Raw genomic sequence first — 15,141 nt, forward strand, 5'->3', positions numbered from 1 at the left:
TACATTATATCTGGTGCAGGCGGTATTAAACCTTTATGCCTTACTATGACCAAGTTTAAACAGTGAAACCCATGGCTCAGCATAACTTGTTCTCAGCTCAGTTATTTTCATATTCAATGGAAAATTCATCCTACCACCACCACTGATTCGATCTCCACGTGCCTCAACTAATGATGTGTTATGATCTCTAGAACAGCTAAAACCACCAGGGCTGTTCCTCCTCTGATTTTCCTTCATTTCCACCCCTGACCTGTCTCTGGTCTCTTCACATAGGAACTTCTTGATGAGATCCGCGCCATGCAGGAATACGGACAACTAAGCTACGCCAAGTATTATAATCCAGGCAACTACTAACTACACAACCTTACGGATACGTAAGAAACTATACTGAGACACAGACTTTAGCATTCTTCTTCTTTATTGGCCACTGACACTCTATTCTACAGAGGCACTTACCTCCTGAGACGGGAAACTCTCTCGTGAGCCAGACATATGTAAAATACTGCATTTTATTATGGACCAGGGCATGACCTCCTCTTTAGGACTACCAAGTGAACGGGTACTATAAAGGGTCCCCCGACATATACACCGACAAAATTTACCAATATCCTATTGTCCGTCCTAAACAACCTGAGCAGTCAAAGGAGACACACTTTCCTGAAAACCGCTTTTAAAACAGTCATGGATGGTGTGATAATGACAATGATATTCAATCACTGCCTAAGACATGTCGATAGATACAGAAGAACTACCTTAGGAATTGGATTCATTTTGTTACCATAGTAAAAGATTTTTCGGGAGTGTCTTCACATGTGTGCTCATGAATATGTTACATTGGACAGGAAAAAATGTTCTCACTTGTGAAGTGAAAAAACAGAGTGGCATTCGTTTAAAAGGCATCCCACCCCATAGTAGTAAATTATTTATATTTTTGTAAAAATGCTTTGTTTTTCTATTACGTTGATTTCCGACTTGAAAAAGCCTCAGACATCCAAAAATTGCACTGCGTTGACTTTTGAAAACTCTAAAAATTCCTATTGCGAAAAGAACTCACCTGATTCTGGTGATCGTGGTATCAAGATTTATATAAAAGTATGTGTTATTTAAGTGTGTGTCTCACTTACTGTATGTGTGTGTGATTTACATGCTTAGCACTACCCTCTGATATGCCTAACTGCTTGACCACACTACCCCAAAAGAGAGCATTTGGGTTGTCACTTGTGTCTCTGTGATACCACTTGGATTTGCTTGGACCCCTTGCACAGTGTACCTTATTTTAGTCCACTATTTAAAAAGCAAGCTTCCTACATACACCCAACTCTTTCCTAATGCTCCAACAGCTTCCTAGCCACCCCGGCCCTACTACAGTGGAGGTGCTGCCCAGCTCTGCGTGAATATGGGCGGATGATGAATACCAGTGGGAGTGCTGAGAAAGGGCTTAGAGAAGGATGTTACGCTAATGATTTTTCAAACTGCTCCTCTCAAAGCACTTTCACAGCACTGTGAAGGGTTTTGCCAATCAGCCACCAGCACTGCTGCCCTCTGCTCGGAGGTATAATGGAAACTGCCAAAGGCCTACTGTTGGAGCCCTTCGTGAAAGTCTGCCTGGAGCCGAACTCTGCATTTAACTGGTGTTAACCCAGAACGTCATGTAATTGCACTCACTGAGGGGTTGAGCCTTTCTTAGAATTCGTCATGGAAAGACTGTGATATATCAAATTCGGAAATGCAATATACTGCCTTCCCTTAAGTTCACTTTGTGAATCATAAGTCTTGCAAAGATGCAAGGTCACTTTAATATGATAAAATGAGCTTCTCTGGTTCTGTGACCCACAGGCCCGTCTTTATCTCTCACTCTGTTAGTTCTTTGGGATGATTCAATCACCGAGTTAAATAGCCTGTTGGAATTTTATCAGACAGAAATGTAGTCAGAGTTCAAGATCATGCAGTTCAAGTAACCTGGTGGATTGGTTACTTGGAACACACAAACCTGTGGCTGTTGTTAACAAGAGCACAGGCAACTGGTCCTGCTCATAGCTCCCAAGTGTGCGGGCTGGTGGCGGCATTGGTATGTGAGTACAGTGGCACAGGGCGGGAGCAGTGCAGGGCGGCAGTATCCCATTACCCTCGTTGACAGGAATCCTCCCACCGGGTGGTCTCAAGTCTTTGAACATAAGGCTTAATATCATGGCAGAGTCAGTGCCAGCTCTTCAGAGTCTGACACATGACAGGCACACCCCAGTAGCACTGGAGTCTTATTGGTGTCATACTGGGTCATAGTACAATTCTGCTCACTTGGCATGTTGTGGAAACTCTTAGGGAGGCCAGGAGACTCCCTCAAGTCTAGGGTGGACACATGTTGGGTGAGGACAGATTGCACTTCCCTGTTCAACCTGCTTCTTCTGTGATGCGCCACACTCCATGCACAACAGCTGGGCTTCTACTCGGGCATTCTGTTTCTGCATGGTCAAGCAATCTTTTCCTTCTCTTAATGGGCAGGCTACCGGCAGACCCAGGGCTCTCCAGCAAGATGCAGAGTCTCCAGGTGATGCCCCCTCACCTCTGGAAGACTGTCTATCAAAGATACCAGGCTTGGATCTTAGCAGTCCTTTGGGTGCTCTGCAGAGCACTGCCTAATTAGTCCAGTGAAGAGATTGGAACTGGAACCACGTGGCATAGTTTGAGTCCCTATTCCATACAAATTTTCCAGACATAGGAATGTTGACCGCCCTGCTGATGTCCACGAGCCAGTTTGTAGGATTTTCTTTTCATAATTTTAATTCTGCAGAACCGGCACATTCTTTGTCAAACGTGAGGGCTCTCACAGCAGCTAGTGATATGCTGGCTCCAACTGAAGCACCCAAAAAAGAGCACAAAGAAGGGTGAAGCCTGCACGTGGCTGTCATCGGCCTTACGGAGTAGCATTCAGGAAAGATACAGGGGGCGGACCATGTCTACACTAATACCTTTCTTTCACAACAGAATCTGGTGACTCGCCACCTGTGTACCACTATCAATCACAGAGGCAGTGTGAGGAAGAGATAATCCTCAGACTGTTACTAACAATTCACAATTAAATCACGAAGCCTGCCCTGCCTTTATCCCCACACACTTAATTGTCTGAGGTTACACCCTCTAACTCGGCAATGCAAGAAGTACATTTCCACTATGTGGGGAGACTGTACCCCGACCTCCATCATGTGCTGTGTTTAACCGGGGGTCTCAAAATGGATCACACTGATTTCTGCAACCACACAATATGGAGCTCTGCTACCGGTCACCGACATGCATTACCCACACAGAAATGTCAGTGCAGGGTCTGGGCATTACATTCCAGCTGAATTTTTCACATGTGGAGCCCATAGGTACCACACTTATCCTTGAATAGAACAAGGCCTGGTTAGTACTTTCAATCAGGAAAACAGCACGCTGCCACTACCCCTCTTAACGAATCTGACCAGATAGTATAAACATGTCAACTACAGAACAGGCTTGGTGCACCCTCCAGACCGCAAAGCATACTCTGGGTTTTAAAACCAGGATGAAAAGCCTGTGTCTCAGTGCACATGCATGACTTGTGTGTGCCAAAGAAATATCAGGATACCAGACAAACTTCAGCTGGGATCACTCAGGGCATGGGTGGAAGCCTGTAACGCTACGCCAGGGGCAGTCCAGTCACAAGAAGTTGGTGTAATAGTCCGAAATGTTATTCCATCTACAATAATCTAGGCACCATAAAGAGGGCACCTGATAAGTGATACACTGGTTAGATCACTGATAGCCCCATCATCAGTGCTTTCTAGGATAGAAATGTTTTCAGTTAATTTTTAGAAACTTTCACTTCAAATAAATAAATGTCACTCAATGCAGCGATTCGATATTTGTACTAACAATATGCACTTTTTTGAATTTTGGAGAGCCTTCATTAATTTTGCCTTGAGTTCTGTTGAATGATTTGCAAGGCATATATTTCCTTGGCTCGGGTCATATTCTTAATTGGCTAGTTTGCACGCCTCTACCTAAAGTTATCACATATGAGAATGATTTGGCTTGTCTAGTAAGCGCCTGGCCACTGCATAACACAGCAAAAATGCAAGCTTCATCCCAATTCCCTGCCCCTAAGCATGTCAGTGTTCAGTTCCTGAGCCTCGCATTGAAAGTGACCACACTTCTTCTCCATTGAACATAACACAAAATCCAAGCACACTTGCAGAGTCTCTGGCTGTCATTTCCTCCGCTACCAAGTCACTGGACTGTGCATCAACAGCAGTGGAAATGTAAAATCATGACTTAGGGAACCTCTAAGTTTGGAGTCTATTGGAGGGAGAATGGGGACAGAGTCATGAGGAGCGGTGTCAAGAGGTCAGCTTCTAAATTATGGGCCTGATTACGACCCTGGCCGAGACGATTACTCCGTCACAAACGTGACAGATATCCGGCCTGCCATTTTACAAGTTCCATAGGATATAATGGAAATTGTAGTATGGCTGACGGGATATCCGTCATGTTTGTGACAGAGTAATCCCCTCCACCAAGGTGGTAATCAGGCCCTATGTTTTTTAACTACTGTCCCAAAGTAATTGGCAAAAAGAACTAACGTGATAGTAAAGCTAGTATAGCTGACTCAATTGGTCACAAACAGAGTGCAGTTTAAATTGTCATGTGGGAGTATGGCAACTGCTACAGAGATATTTGTGTATCCAGCATGTTTCATGCTGTAACTCTACTAGAAAATGCATGTATATGGTATTTCTATAGTGTGAACCTAGCCAAAAGGGAGTGGAGCTTTGACATGGCCAAAGACAAGCATAAAACCAAAGGGTATTAGGAGAGGAAGCTGGTTTGTGGACAGTTAATGCATTTGTGATTCTGAATTCTTAAACAAGGTGAGTCTTTAACTCTTTCCTAAACAGGAGCAGCGTTGGGCTAGTCCTGATGGGTACAAGGATGTTGTTCCAGATACTGAGTACACAGAAGGAAAAGGCCTGCTGTCCTACGTTTATCTTTTTTACACTTCTTAGTCTGCAGTCTGATGGCATCCTGGCTATGGGTTTCCCAAAAACCTCTGGAGATGGTGAGCTTGTCAGCAAGATAAGCAGGAATGCTGTTTGTGATGGCTTTCGAAATGATGCCGCTAGCTGGGGATGGTGCGGGTTGGCAAGTGGAATCAATGGAATTCCATCAGGATAGGGTTGTGAGTAGACTTGCTTGTTATATTGATGTGCAATTGGTAGCAGGTTTGACTCATAAAATAGCATAAAAGTTAATGTATATCCTGCAGTGCACAGCATGTAACATGAAGGTCACATTTTTTTATTTATGGAAGACATTGGGTTAATGCTTTTGTTGCAGAAATCCTTGGGTTTCATGCAGGCAATCCTGGTAAAACAGCTTGGTGAGTTATGTAGCCCCCCATCAAAGAGTTTCATCCAAACTGTAATTCACTTTCAGATTTTTCTTTAAATCTTTCTTTTGTCTCAGGTTTTTCAATTTGGTTCCCAAGTCTAGCGATCAATTCTTGATAGTAGGTGTTAAATAAATGGTGCTTACTTACAGGGCTCACATAGACATTCACCTCTTGCATACGGAGCTGGAGAAATCTGCATACAGATCAGACTTTATGCAAAGCGACACACTGAGTGTCTTTGATCCGAAGGACTTCTGAGTCTCAAGCAAGAAATTGGGTTCCAGCTGTGATGCTCTGGCCTGCAAGTGATTGACAGTGCCGGAAGAGTCAATCAGGAAGATGACACTGCCAGTGGCAGCAGTGTCAATCAGGGCGATGACAGGGCAATCGTTGGCCTAGAACATCCAACAATGAGGCTCTGCCAACCGCTGCACAGCTAAAGGGCTGGTCTCTGTTAGATGTTCTCTCAATCATGTCAAACCATGGACCATGATGCTTTAGTGCTGCGTTGCCACAAATCACTATCCAAACAGGTATAAAGGCAGTAGCAGACATCACAATAAGTTGGCATGCATGATCAAGCAGCACTATTAAGTAGCAGGTATACAAATATATATTGGTAGGCAACTCCTTGACCTGCTACACTGTTGTTCTATACAGCCACTCTCAACTGTTGCCCCTGTGCATCACTGTTAACTCTGGTAGGGGAACCCACACCTCCTGTACCTGTGCCACACTGATGACATCTCTATTAACCATAACACTGGGTCCATTCCTGATAGCATCCTGCAAAGAGCTTTACACAGAATACTGTACTAATCTATAACTAGGTTGCTCCAGTACTGGCATCCGTCATAATTCCACATGTACCTCTGCGTAACAGCTATGGTTCCTTCAGGGGTCCTCACCCTTTCAGTGTCCACATCGCTGATCACACAGCCCACCCTGAGCCCCAGTACTCGTGCAACTTCACACCTCCTGTGCTGTGCACCACTGCTAGCGCCCTCAGGGAGCATCCCAAGTCTGTGCATCATGGTATTACCCCCAGTAACTCACACTGTCTGAACTGTACATCACCGATAACACACCCGGGACCCCTCACAGTTCATGTGCACCGTCTCATTCCTGGCTCCTGCAGCCCTTCATCCCTCACCTCCTCTGGCTCTCCTGCTGGTGGTGTTTCCTCTTCATCCTCCTCTTCATCAGTCAGGTTTGTGCAGCTCTTTTCCTCTTCAGGATTACAGAACTGCGAAGATGAGAAGACCAATATCAAAAATCTTTCTTTTCTGAAGTGAACTTTTTCTTTATTTTTGTTGTGTTCATTTGGATCACGCCTACTTCGTCAAAAACGTCTGCAAGCACAGCTAGAAATGCAAAAAAGTACAGAACACATCAACAAAGTGCGTTTTTTGCACATCAAACATTTCAGAACTGCATACCCGCTAGGCACTGATAGAGAATGCAAGGCTCTCTTCACTGTGCCAGCAGCCGCTACCCGCAGGACCCAGATCCAGTAAATGTGTCTCTACCTGCAGCTGCTCCAGCACTCCTGGTACATAGTGAGTGGAGTTCTGTTCTCATCGCTTTCATATTTCCTGAAGCGAGCTCTGTCCCTGTTTGGCTCAAAGGTAAGTTCTCGGGACAGTAGCCAGGTCAGCATTCTAGGTTGATATCTCAAACGGTAGAAACCTCAGTCCAAGCCACACTAGGGTAGGCAAGTTCCGGAGTCTGGCCTACGACTGTCTGCGGAGAGCTCCACCTTTAAAAAAGATGCTTCTGTCATTGCAGCAGTCCCAGCATCGAGGGGCACTGGCAGCCACCCAACTCTGCCTTCTTTCCACTGTCTCTTGGGCTGGTGCACAATGAAAAATGTGCCTTTACAAGGAGAGTGCATTAGAGACCTGACTGTAGATACTATGGAGAGGGAGGGGGCCTCCTTCCTCGCAGGGACTTTTCAGGCCTTTGCTAGTATTACTCAAACAGTGTGCCATGATTTCTAAGACTCTGTCATGCTCTGATTCTAATCCCTACTTCCCCAACATCCCTTCACGTCTAACTCTGCCCTTTTCTGTCCCCCCCACCCCCTTTTGCTCCCCTCCCAATTATTTTTCTGCTCCGTCTCTCCGTTTCTCTCCGTTAAACGTCTAAGGCCCCCTACTCATGGCCCACCATCCCCATGTGTTGGAAGACAATTTCAGATAGACCAGTTCATCATCTACGCCGTCCTTCGCTTCCTCTATCTTGTCTTCTCATTTTCTCTCCCTTTGTGCTTCTTTTTAGAATCCTCAGTGACCTGACGGTAGCATCAAGCATCACACAAACTAGCAACATAACACAGATTTTAGTTGTGGATAACAAAGGAAATTAGGCAAGATTTTTTCCATTTTTTCACAAAGCATAAAGAGTCCGCTGGCGCCATTACCGCCTCCACTTCCAAAGACAGTTTGTAAGTCAATTCGAACTGTTGGAGAATTTTTGCATTTTTGATAATGTATTGAAAGAAAAGCTCTAGAAATATTCTTTAAGGCAGAGTCCTATGGTTGCTTTGCAAGTGCTCAAGAGGCTTTGATCGCTGTGCTTGTCATCCAAAGTTACACAGACCATCAAGCCTTCTCCAGCCGTGTTACCACTGACATCACTTGCCCCTGAAATATTCTCACCTCCACATGGTGTGCTGAGCTTGGTCCTGCGTTGTCACAATTAGCTTTCAATACATTCATCCTCTTTTTCTGGAAAGACATAACACAACATGAAAATGAGATCTTAATCCCTGTCTCAACCCACACCCCTGTTCAACACCATCTTCATGTTCAGTAAGTGCTAGCACGGCCACCAGAGACTTATAGATATCCTGCGACAATGAAGCCACCTAATCATCAAGCTGCAGCAGCATATTGTATCCTAGTGCTACGAATTTCACTTTTTATATCACAAGCATTGGTTCAAAAATCCCAGCATGCAAAGTGCTGTTGGTCCTAAACGCCGGAACTGGCAGCAGATGTCAAAGACAAAGGCCCTCATTTTGAACACGGTGGGATTTCCCACCGTGTTCAGGCTGGCGGTCTTTTCATCGACCACCAGCCTCCTGGAAAACCCACCAGGCGTATAATGTTTTCCCCGCTGGCCTGGCGGGGAACACGGCTGCAACATTGAGTGCGGCTCCCTGAGGAGCCGCTGCCAATGTTGGTGTGCGGCGGGTGCAGCAGCACCCGTCGCGCATGTCACTGCCAGTAAATCGGGCAGTGACATGCGCGACAGGGGTCTGCACGGGGGCCCCTACACTGCCCATACAAAGTGCATGGGCAGTGCAGGGGTGACCCGGGGCACCCCCTCCGCCAGCCTTTTCCTGGCGGGATATCCCACCAGGAAAAGGCTGGCGGCATATGAAATATTATCCGCAGGGTAGCGCAGCTACCCTGGCGGATGGTGTTTCATCCCGCCGCCAGGCTGCCTGGCGGCGGGACCATGGCGGTGGGTGACGGCTGCCACTGGCGGCCGTCATCCATTTCAATATGTGGTGGTTCGGGCCGCGATGCCGGCATGAACCGCCATTTTCATAATGACCACCAAAATTTGGCCGCTGAGTCCATTTTCTCATGTTGCAGGCAATGTTAAAGGCACACACAGTATGTCCTGCATCAGCCCGAGAATTGGTCAGGAAGCATTCTACAATGCTCCATGACTGCTCAGGTTCATAAATGCTGGTCTCTTGGTCACAGAACCTATTTTAGAAATATAAGGAGAGTGAAGGCGGCAAGGCAGCCAAAAAGAAAGGACAGGCTCCATCTCCTCACCTAAAGAGGACTAGTAGAATGTAATTCTAAGAAGGAGAATGGGACAACAAGGAGTCTGAACCTACCTATCTCTTCAAAAGAAGAAAGAAAAGCACTAAAGACTTAAGAGGACATTACAGTTAGAGTTGTGTGGAATTAAAGTTATCCTGGCAAATGTGCTGGACAGCTGGCAGATTTTTTACAGGCATGACCAGTATATTAATACTTTAAACAGTAAATATAAGAAGAAGTCACTTTAAAATTTTGACCTAATGATTCTAAACTGATAATTAAAGTAAACAAAGACAGAAAAGCCATGTTAAAATTAATATGGACGATTTTCTATAAAGTTCTATTTAAGTATTGTGTCTCGGCCCTCGCAGAATTTGAAAAACGTGAGCAAATTGCTGGCATTTTTCTCTGTGAAAGGTGACCACCCTACTGGCAAAGACACAAACAATGACCATTTACTGGGTAAGTAAGCGCAGGCTGAAGGTGGGGGCAGGCAAAACAGGCAGAACCAGAAACTAGAGGAAGACAAACAAAGCAGCACGGACCTTATTAAAGACGAAGCTCATTTATGCATACACTGTGCCACATATGAAGAGGAGGCTCTACATAGATTTTGAAACGAAAATCATATACTTTGGAAAGCGAAATTAAGTATACATGTTGCAAACTTTGATGTTTGAAAATTGTGAAAAAAACTATAAACACTGACAAAGGTGTATAAACACACGACACCCAAAAGCCCAAGGAAGGACAAGAAGGCTTGACAATTATTTTTTCAATGTACCAGTATTTCAGCATGTTTTAATAAATGTTTTGACTCCGGTTGCCGCAATAAAATATCCGGCTATTGAATATTGCTACCAACACAGAGTATCCCCTAGATATGAGGCACTCAAGGGAATACAAGGGAAGGTAGCTTGCCACACCTGTACTCCACACCACTAGGTGTGGGAAAGGAAAAATCCTTTTTTTTAATACATAACCGTCACCCACTCCAATAGTGGCATGCTTCATCATCAGGTTCACCCTGACACACTAAAGGTCAGGGTGGACTTGACCATCTTCCAGGGAGCTCTTTTCAGACATTCAGACAGGGGGCATAACCTTATAATAAAAATTCCTCACCCAATCCCCAGGTATCCCTTTATTAATAGGGTGGATGGGAACCAGTTTTAAGGATATGATGGTCCTATGACCCTACAGTCACCAACATTTTTTCAGCCCTACACTAATGCCCTTCATGGGTCATGGGCTTTTTTCAGGGTGGTTTATATAGCTGCTAACGCTCCCCTGTGACGCGTTAGTCACAACTCAAGTGTGGCATGCATAAAAACTTAAAGCATGCACAGGCAGTGAAGTACTTAGCCCTTCAAGTCGCACCCGAAATATGGGAACAAACTTCTCCCACGGAGGTGGGAGGGGGGTTGGCCCGGTAGTCACAACTTTGTCAAGGGTCCCAAACCTCCAGTACACCTACTAGGCTCCGCCCTCCCTGGCTTGTAGCCAAATTAAATATTGCATCTACTTTCTTACATTTTAACATGTTAAACAACTAATCGTTATCTGTAATGAACATAAAATGCCAAGGGCCTAGCTTCTAGGTGCATCAAACAATAAAACATACCGTATGGAAGCAGATGAAACAGCAGATCCACGTTTTTCATTTTTATTTGTAGTTTTTAAGTAGTGCAAATTTGGCCCAAGGGCATTAGAGAGCTTTACAAGAGGGCACTAGATTACATATTAAATGTTTAATTCTCGCCTGTCTCTTGTGAGACGTTTTGTTAGCTTACAGTGTTCTTAGAGGCTGCCCATTGCTTAATGTTGGTTAGCTTCATCATCACGCTCATTTGGTTGCTAAATATTTGATGGCTTGTGTGGGCTTTACTTTGACCTCATGAGTTTGTCCCTCTCCTGGAGCACAGACATGTTACAGTGTCCTTACACTGCTCCCTTTTTTGGTACTGTTTTGTTCTTTTTGTTTATGCCCTCGATGAGAGAGCAGCATGTTTTTCAGCTGTCTCCCTTTCCATTGCGCTTTGTTTTAGTTTCTTCTTTCTCATCTGTGGTCAAACCTCACCAGGTGCAGCAGTGCTTTAACTTTACAGTGCTTACTTTCTTTTTCTTTTTAGTTAAGGGCTGAGCCAAGTGTGCCATTTCCCCGCAAGCTAAAACACGCTTGCCTGAACCACACATTGATGTGGTGTCTACCTTAACCATGCATATGCCTTAACAACGCATGGGCGTAGTTAAGGCAGAGAGCGTGGTCTAGCTGTCAGGAGCAGGAAGAGGAAGCAATGGGAGAGGCAAATGGGGTTGGGGCCAGGTTGGGGGTGGGGGGAGTTTTTAGGAGTGGGGTAGTTTTAGGGCTCAAAGCAGGGAACGAAGGTTGGATTCATTATTTTGACATGGAGGTCGGGTTCATTTTTTTGACGGGGGTCGGATTAGTTTTTTTGACGGGGGAGGATGACCTGGGGCCGGGTTTGGAGGGTTAGTTTTTAGGGGTGGAGCGGTTTTAGGGCAAGGTGGGGTTAGTTTTTTTGAAGGGGTGGGCGGGCTAGAGGTGGGTTTGGGGGGTGGTTTTTATGGTTGGGGTGCTTTTAAGGCTCAGGGTGGGTGGCGGGGTCGGGGTTGTTTTTATTTTCACAGGGCAGTATTTTATGGCTGAGATGGGAAGAGGGCGCTGTTGTGCAGTAGTTGCACGTGTGGCGAAGTAAGTGGAGCTGCGACCGGGTTCAGGGGGAGTTTTTAGCGGCGGAGGCAGTTTTAGAGCTCAAGGCAGGTGGGGGGGCTTGGGGTTGTTTTCATTTTTACAGGGGGCAGGGTTTTAGGGCTCAGGGCGGAGGGTGTATGACACAACCATGCACGCCTTTAACGCATATTCCTTTACCAAGCATGCGTTTACAACGAAATTCATCACAAATGCATGCGTGGTAAAGGCATGTGTGGTAAAGACGCTGTTGTGGTTCTGACCACGTTGTTAAGGCATGTGTGGTTCAGGCCTGTGTGGTTGTGTCATGCAACTGTTTCGAGGTCTCTCCTTTTCTACTGTTCTCCGTTTTGGTTCTTCTTTGTTGTTGGAGGTCATTGTTTGAAACAAAAACATACAGACTAATTTACACTTACCAACCACAGGCATCTGAATAAGCAAAGTGGCTACGTTCAAGCATACGAATGCAGGAGCTATGGAAAGATAGCAATCTAACGGCAACCCCCAATCTCTTTACTAGAACTGCGTACGAATGACTGTGTACCTGTTTCCTCTTCAGAGGAGCCCCTCTGCAGGACCCTTCTTCTTTTTAGGTCTCACATAGGCAGTGCTTGCGCCCAGCGTTTTTGGCTGGTTGTTTGGCCTGCCTTTCAAAATGTCTTTGCTCTGGTTGGTAAATAGCATACATCTGTCTCGCCTTTAGGTGCTTTGTTCCCTCCCAGTGGACTTCGCTCATTGATCTTTTTTGTTGGCCATCTCTGGCCATCTGTTGTCTCCTCGCTCGCAACCCCCTCCCGTCATTGCTGCTGTCCTTCCCGCGCTGCTGCGAGTTTTCAAAGGAAGTTTTCTTGCACTGCTCTTTGTTGGCCATCTCTGGTATTCTGTTGCCTCCTCGCTCACAGCCCCTCCCTCCAGTCATTGATGCCATCCTTCCTGCACCACTGCTTGTTTTGAAAGGTAGTTTCTTTGCACTGTCCCAGGGGGTTGTATATCTTTTTCTGCCGTTCTCAGACACAAGGGCTCAATAAACAGGTCATTTGTGTGCGCCTCTCGTCTAGACTCAATCCATAGTCTTGATCCACAGAGAGTCTTAATCCTGGGGCTGCCTGTGGCTCGAGCTGCCACTTTCACATTCAGCTCTTGTGCCAAAGAGTTTTAATCTGTCGCAATAACGCCTCACTTGCTGAAAACTGTGACCTCAACAAATGGCCCTTACCCTCTCTTTCCTCTCCTTTCCTTTATTTGTTCACCTGTGAAATGAATCCGAAAAAGAACACTTTTGCTGCGAATGTTGTCTTTTTCTGACATTTTTCTATTACAAAGTGCAGCCTCAAGACGGAGAGAAAAAAAAGGTTCAGAATATGAACAATAAATTTTAAAAAATAAAAATAAAGCAAGACAGAGTGGTCACAAAGTAGCCAGATTGTTTTTTTTTCACACCCACAAACATTAGCGCCACTTCACATAGTTTGCCAGTGAAGCTCTTCTTTCGTTTTCTCGTCTTTCTTTGAAAAACATTGTTTTCATTTGCTGCTGCAGATAGGGTAAGAAAGTAAATGGAAGAGCTTTAAATATCTGCAGGGCCACTGGAATTATGTTGGCTAGAGGACCAAATTATGCAGTAGGGTTGACCAATTTATGTGGCAAGAAAAGTCCAGTTATGCATTTACACCGGCAACAGCTCTAACTCAAGCAAATGCGAGACCTACTGCATTGCAAATGCTTGTTTATTCTGCCTTTTGGTCTCGCCATCATTAATCCGGCTTGTACTGTCAGACCTGTTTGCTGGGGCTCTGACCACCATTTGATCCTGCCTAAAACCTGCTCGGAATTATAGCCTCTTGGTCCTGTGTGGGGTTGGGCACCACTTATCGACCAGCAGGCGACAAGGCTACCACCTCTCGCCCTCCAGATGTGATGCACTCTACGTGTGGTCTTGCGATCGGTTGTCAATTAACATATCTCATACAACACAATGAGCTGCTTCTTGGCACTTTTAATAATTGCCATAGTAACCCGAGGATACAGTCATTTTATCGACTTTGAATGGGGCTGGCACTTGGAGGGATTCGAAAGTACGACTTTAGGTTGTATTCGATCGGCATCAGGCATTCAGCCCGCTGAGCTATCATTCTAATACCAAGCATTGGCAAAGCCGATAGGTTTCGCTTACGGGAGCTATCGGTTTTGTCATTGTTCTGTAACTATACGGTACAGCAGCTCGGCTGTGCATCACGGCTAAAAGTAGTTTAAAAAGCACTATGACGCTGGTAGCGCTGGCCACATGACGGCGCTTTTAAAAAATTGCTTTTAGACGTGCTGCAAAGTATTTGCTCATAAGCCCTAGAGGCAGAACTGAGACGCTCGCTCGAGATTGGCTCCCCAAGGGGACATCACCTCCCCCTAGGTACTCTCCTCGGCAATGAAAGGCGCAGAGAATGCAAGGATAGCTAAAAGAACTGACATAATTATAAGAAGATTAGCATTATTTACAGTAAGAAAGGGAATTCACCGTAAAGAAAAGCACAGACTAAGCTAAATGAAAGAGTGAAGCAATGTTCACAGATGATGTTAAAGTTGCCTGAATTTACGCTTAAAGTTTGTAAGGTTATTTTCTAACCTCAGATCATTGCGAAGTTCGGTCCAAAGCTTTGCTCTGGCACTGTAGTTAATAAGGTGGGCACCTGTCTTCAACAACATCCAGTTCCGTGAGCTGCAGTTCTTTTTACGACCTCTAAGTCCCTCCCCTTTTTTCTGTTTGTCGTATCCCAGGGCCCCAGGGCCTTTCCTGGGAGCAAACCTTATTGTTGCAGGGTGCAGCGCGGAAAACTATCACAAGGAGGCGCCAGCTGCACGGTTCGCAACAGAAAGTTAACTCCCGTCTTCCTGCATTAACCCAAATTGGACGAGTATCGTGCTGTATAGGATGGGCTTGGCTGGTGTTATCATGCTGACAGATAAAAACATAGCTAAATAATAGAATCACGTATTTTCCCTATAGAAACATTAACCTATAGCAAAGACATGCAGGAGGAAAACACACAAAATCTAGACGACCCCTAAATGTTTTAAAGCAAATAGAAGCATTTATGGGGTGTTAAAAAATAGGAATTTACACAACCTGTTTTTCGGTTATCAGCTCTTGTCGACCTTGTCCGGAACCCCAAAATCCTAAAACGGCAGGTATTTTTTTCTGAGAAAGATGGGAACCCTATCTAACCGCAGCTGTTTGAACGCTT

At 45.3% G+C, this 15,141-nt stretch overlaps 1 protein-coding gene across 2 annotated transcripts in view; it reads right to left on the reverse strand.

Moving 5' to 3' along the window:
* The window catches only part of CIMIP4 (ciliary microtubule inner protein 4), a 74,666-nt gene extending 60,021 nt beyond the window's left edge, over nt 1-14,645 (reverse strand). For both annotated transcript variants that reach the window (XM_069231351.1, XM_069231352.1), the window contains exons 1-3: nt 14,523-14,645; nt 8,068-8,136; nt 6,561-6,653 (exon numbers count right to left, since the gene is read on the reverse strand). In XM_069231351.1, coding sequence (XP_069087452.1) covers nt 6,561-6,653; nt 8,068-8,127 — 153 coding nt within the window. In that variant the 5' untranslated portion in view covers nt 8,128-8,136; nt 14,523-14,645. The remainder of the gene's footprint in view (nt 1-6,560; nt 6,654-8,067; nt 8,137-14,522) is intronic.
* Between the last annotated feature and the right edge of the window lie 496 nt (nt 14,646-15,141).

Source organism: Pleurodeles waltl, chromosome 4_2 (genome assembly GCF_031143425.1).
Source record: "Pleurodeles waltl isolate 20211129_DDA chromosome 4_2, aPleWal1.hap1.20221129, whole genome shotgun sequence".
Taxonomy (NCBI): domain Eukaryota; kingdom Metazoa; phylum Chordata; class Amphibia; order Caudata; family Salamandridae; genus Pleurodeles; species Pleurodeles waltl.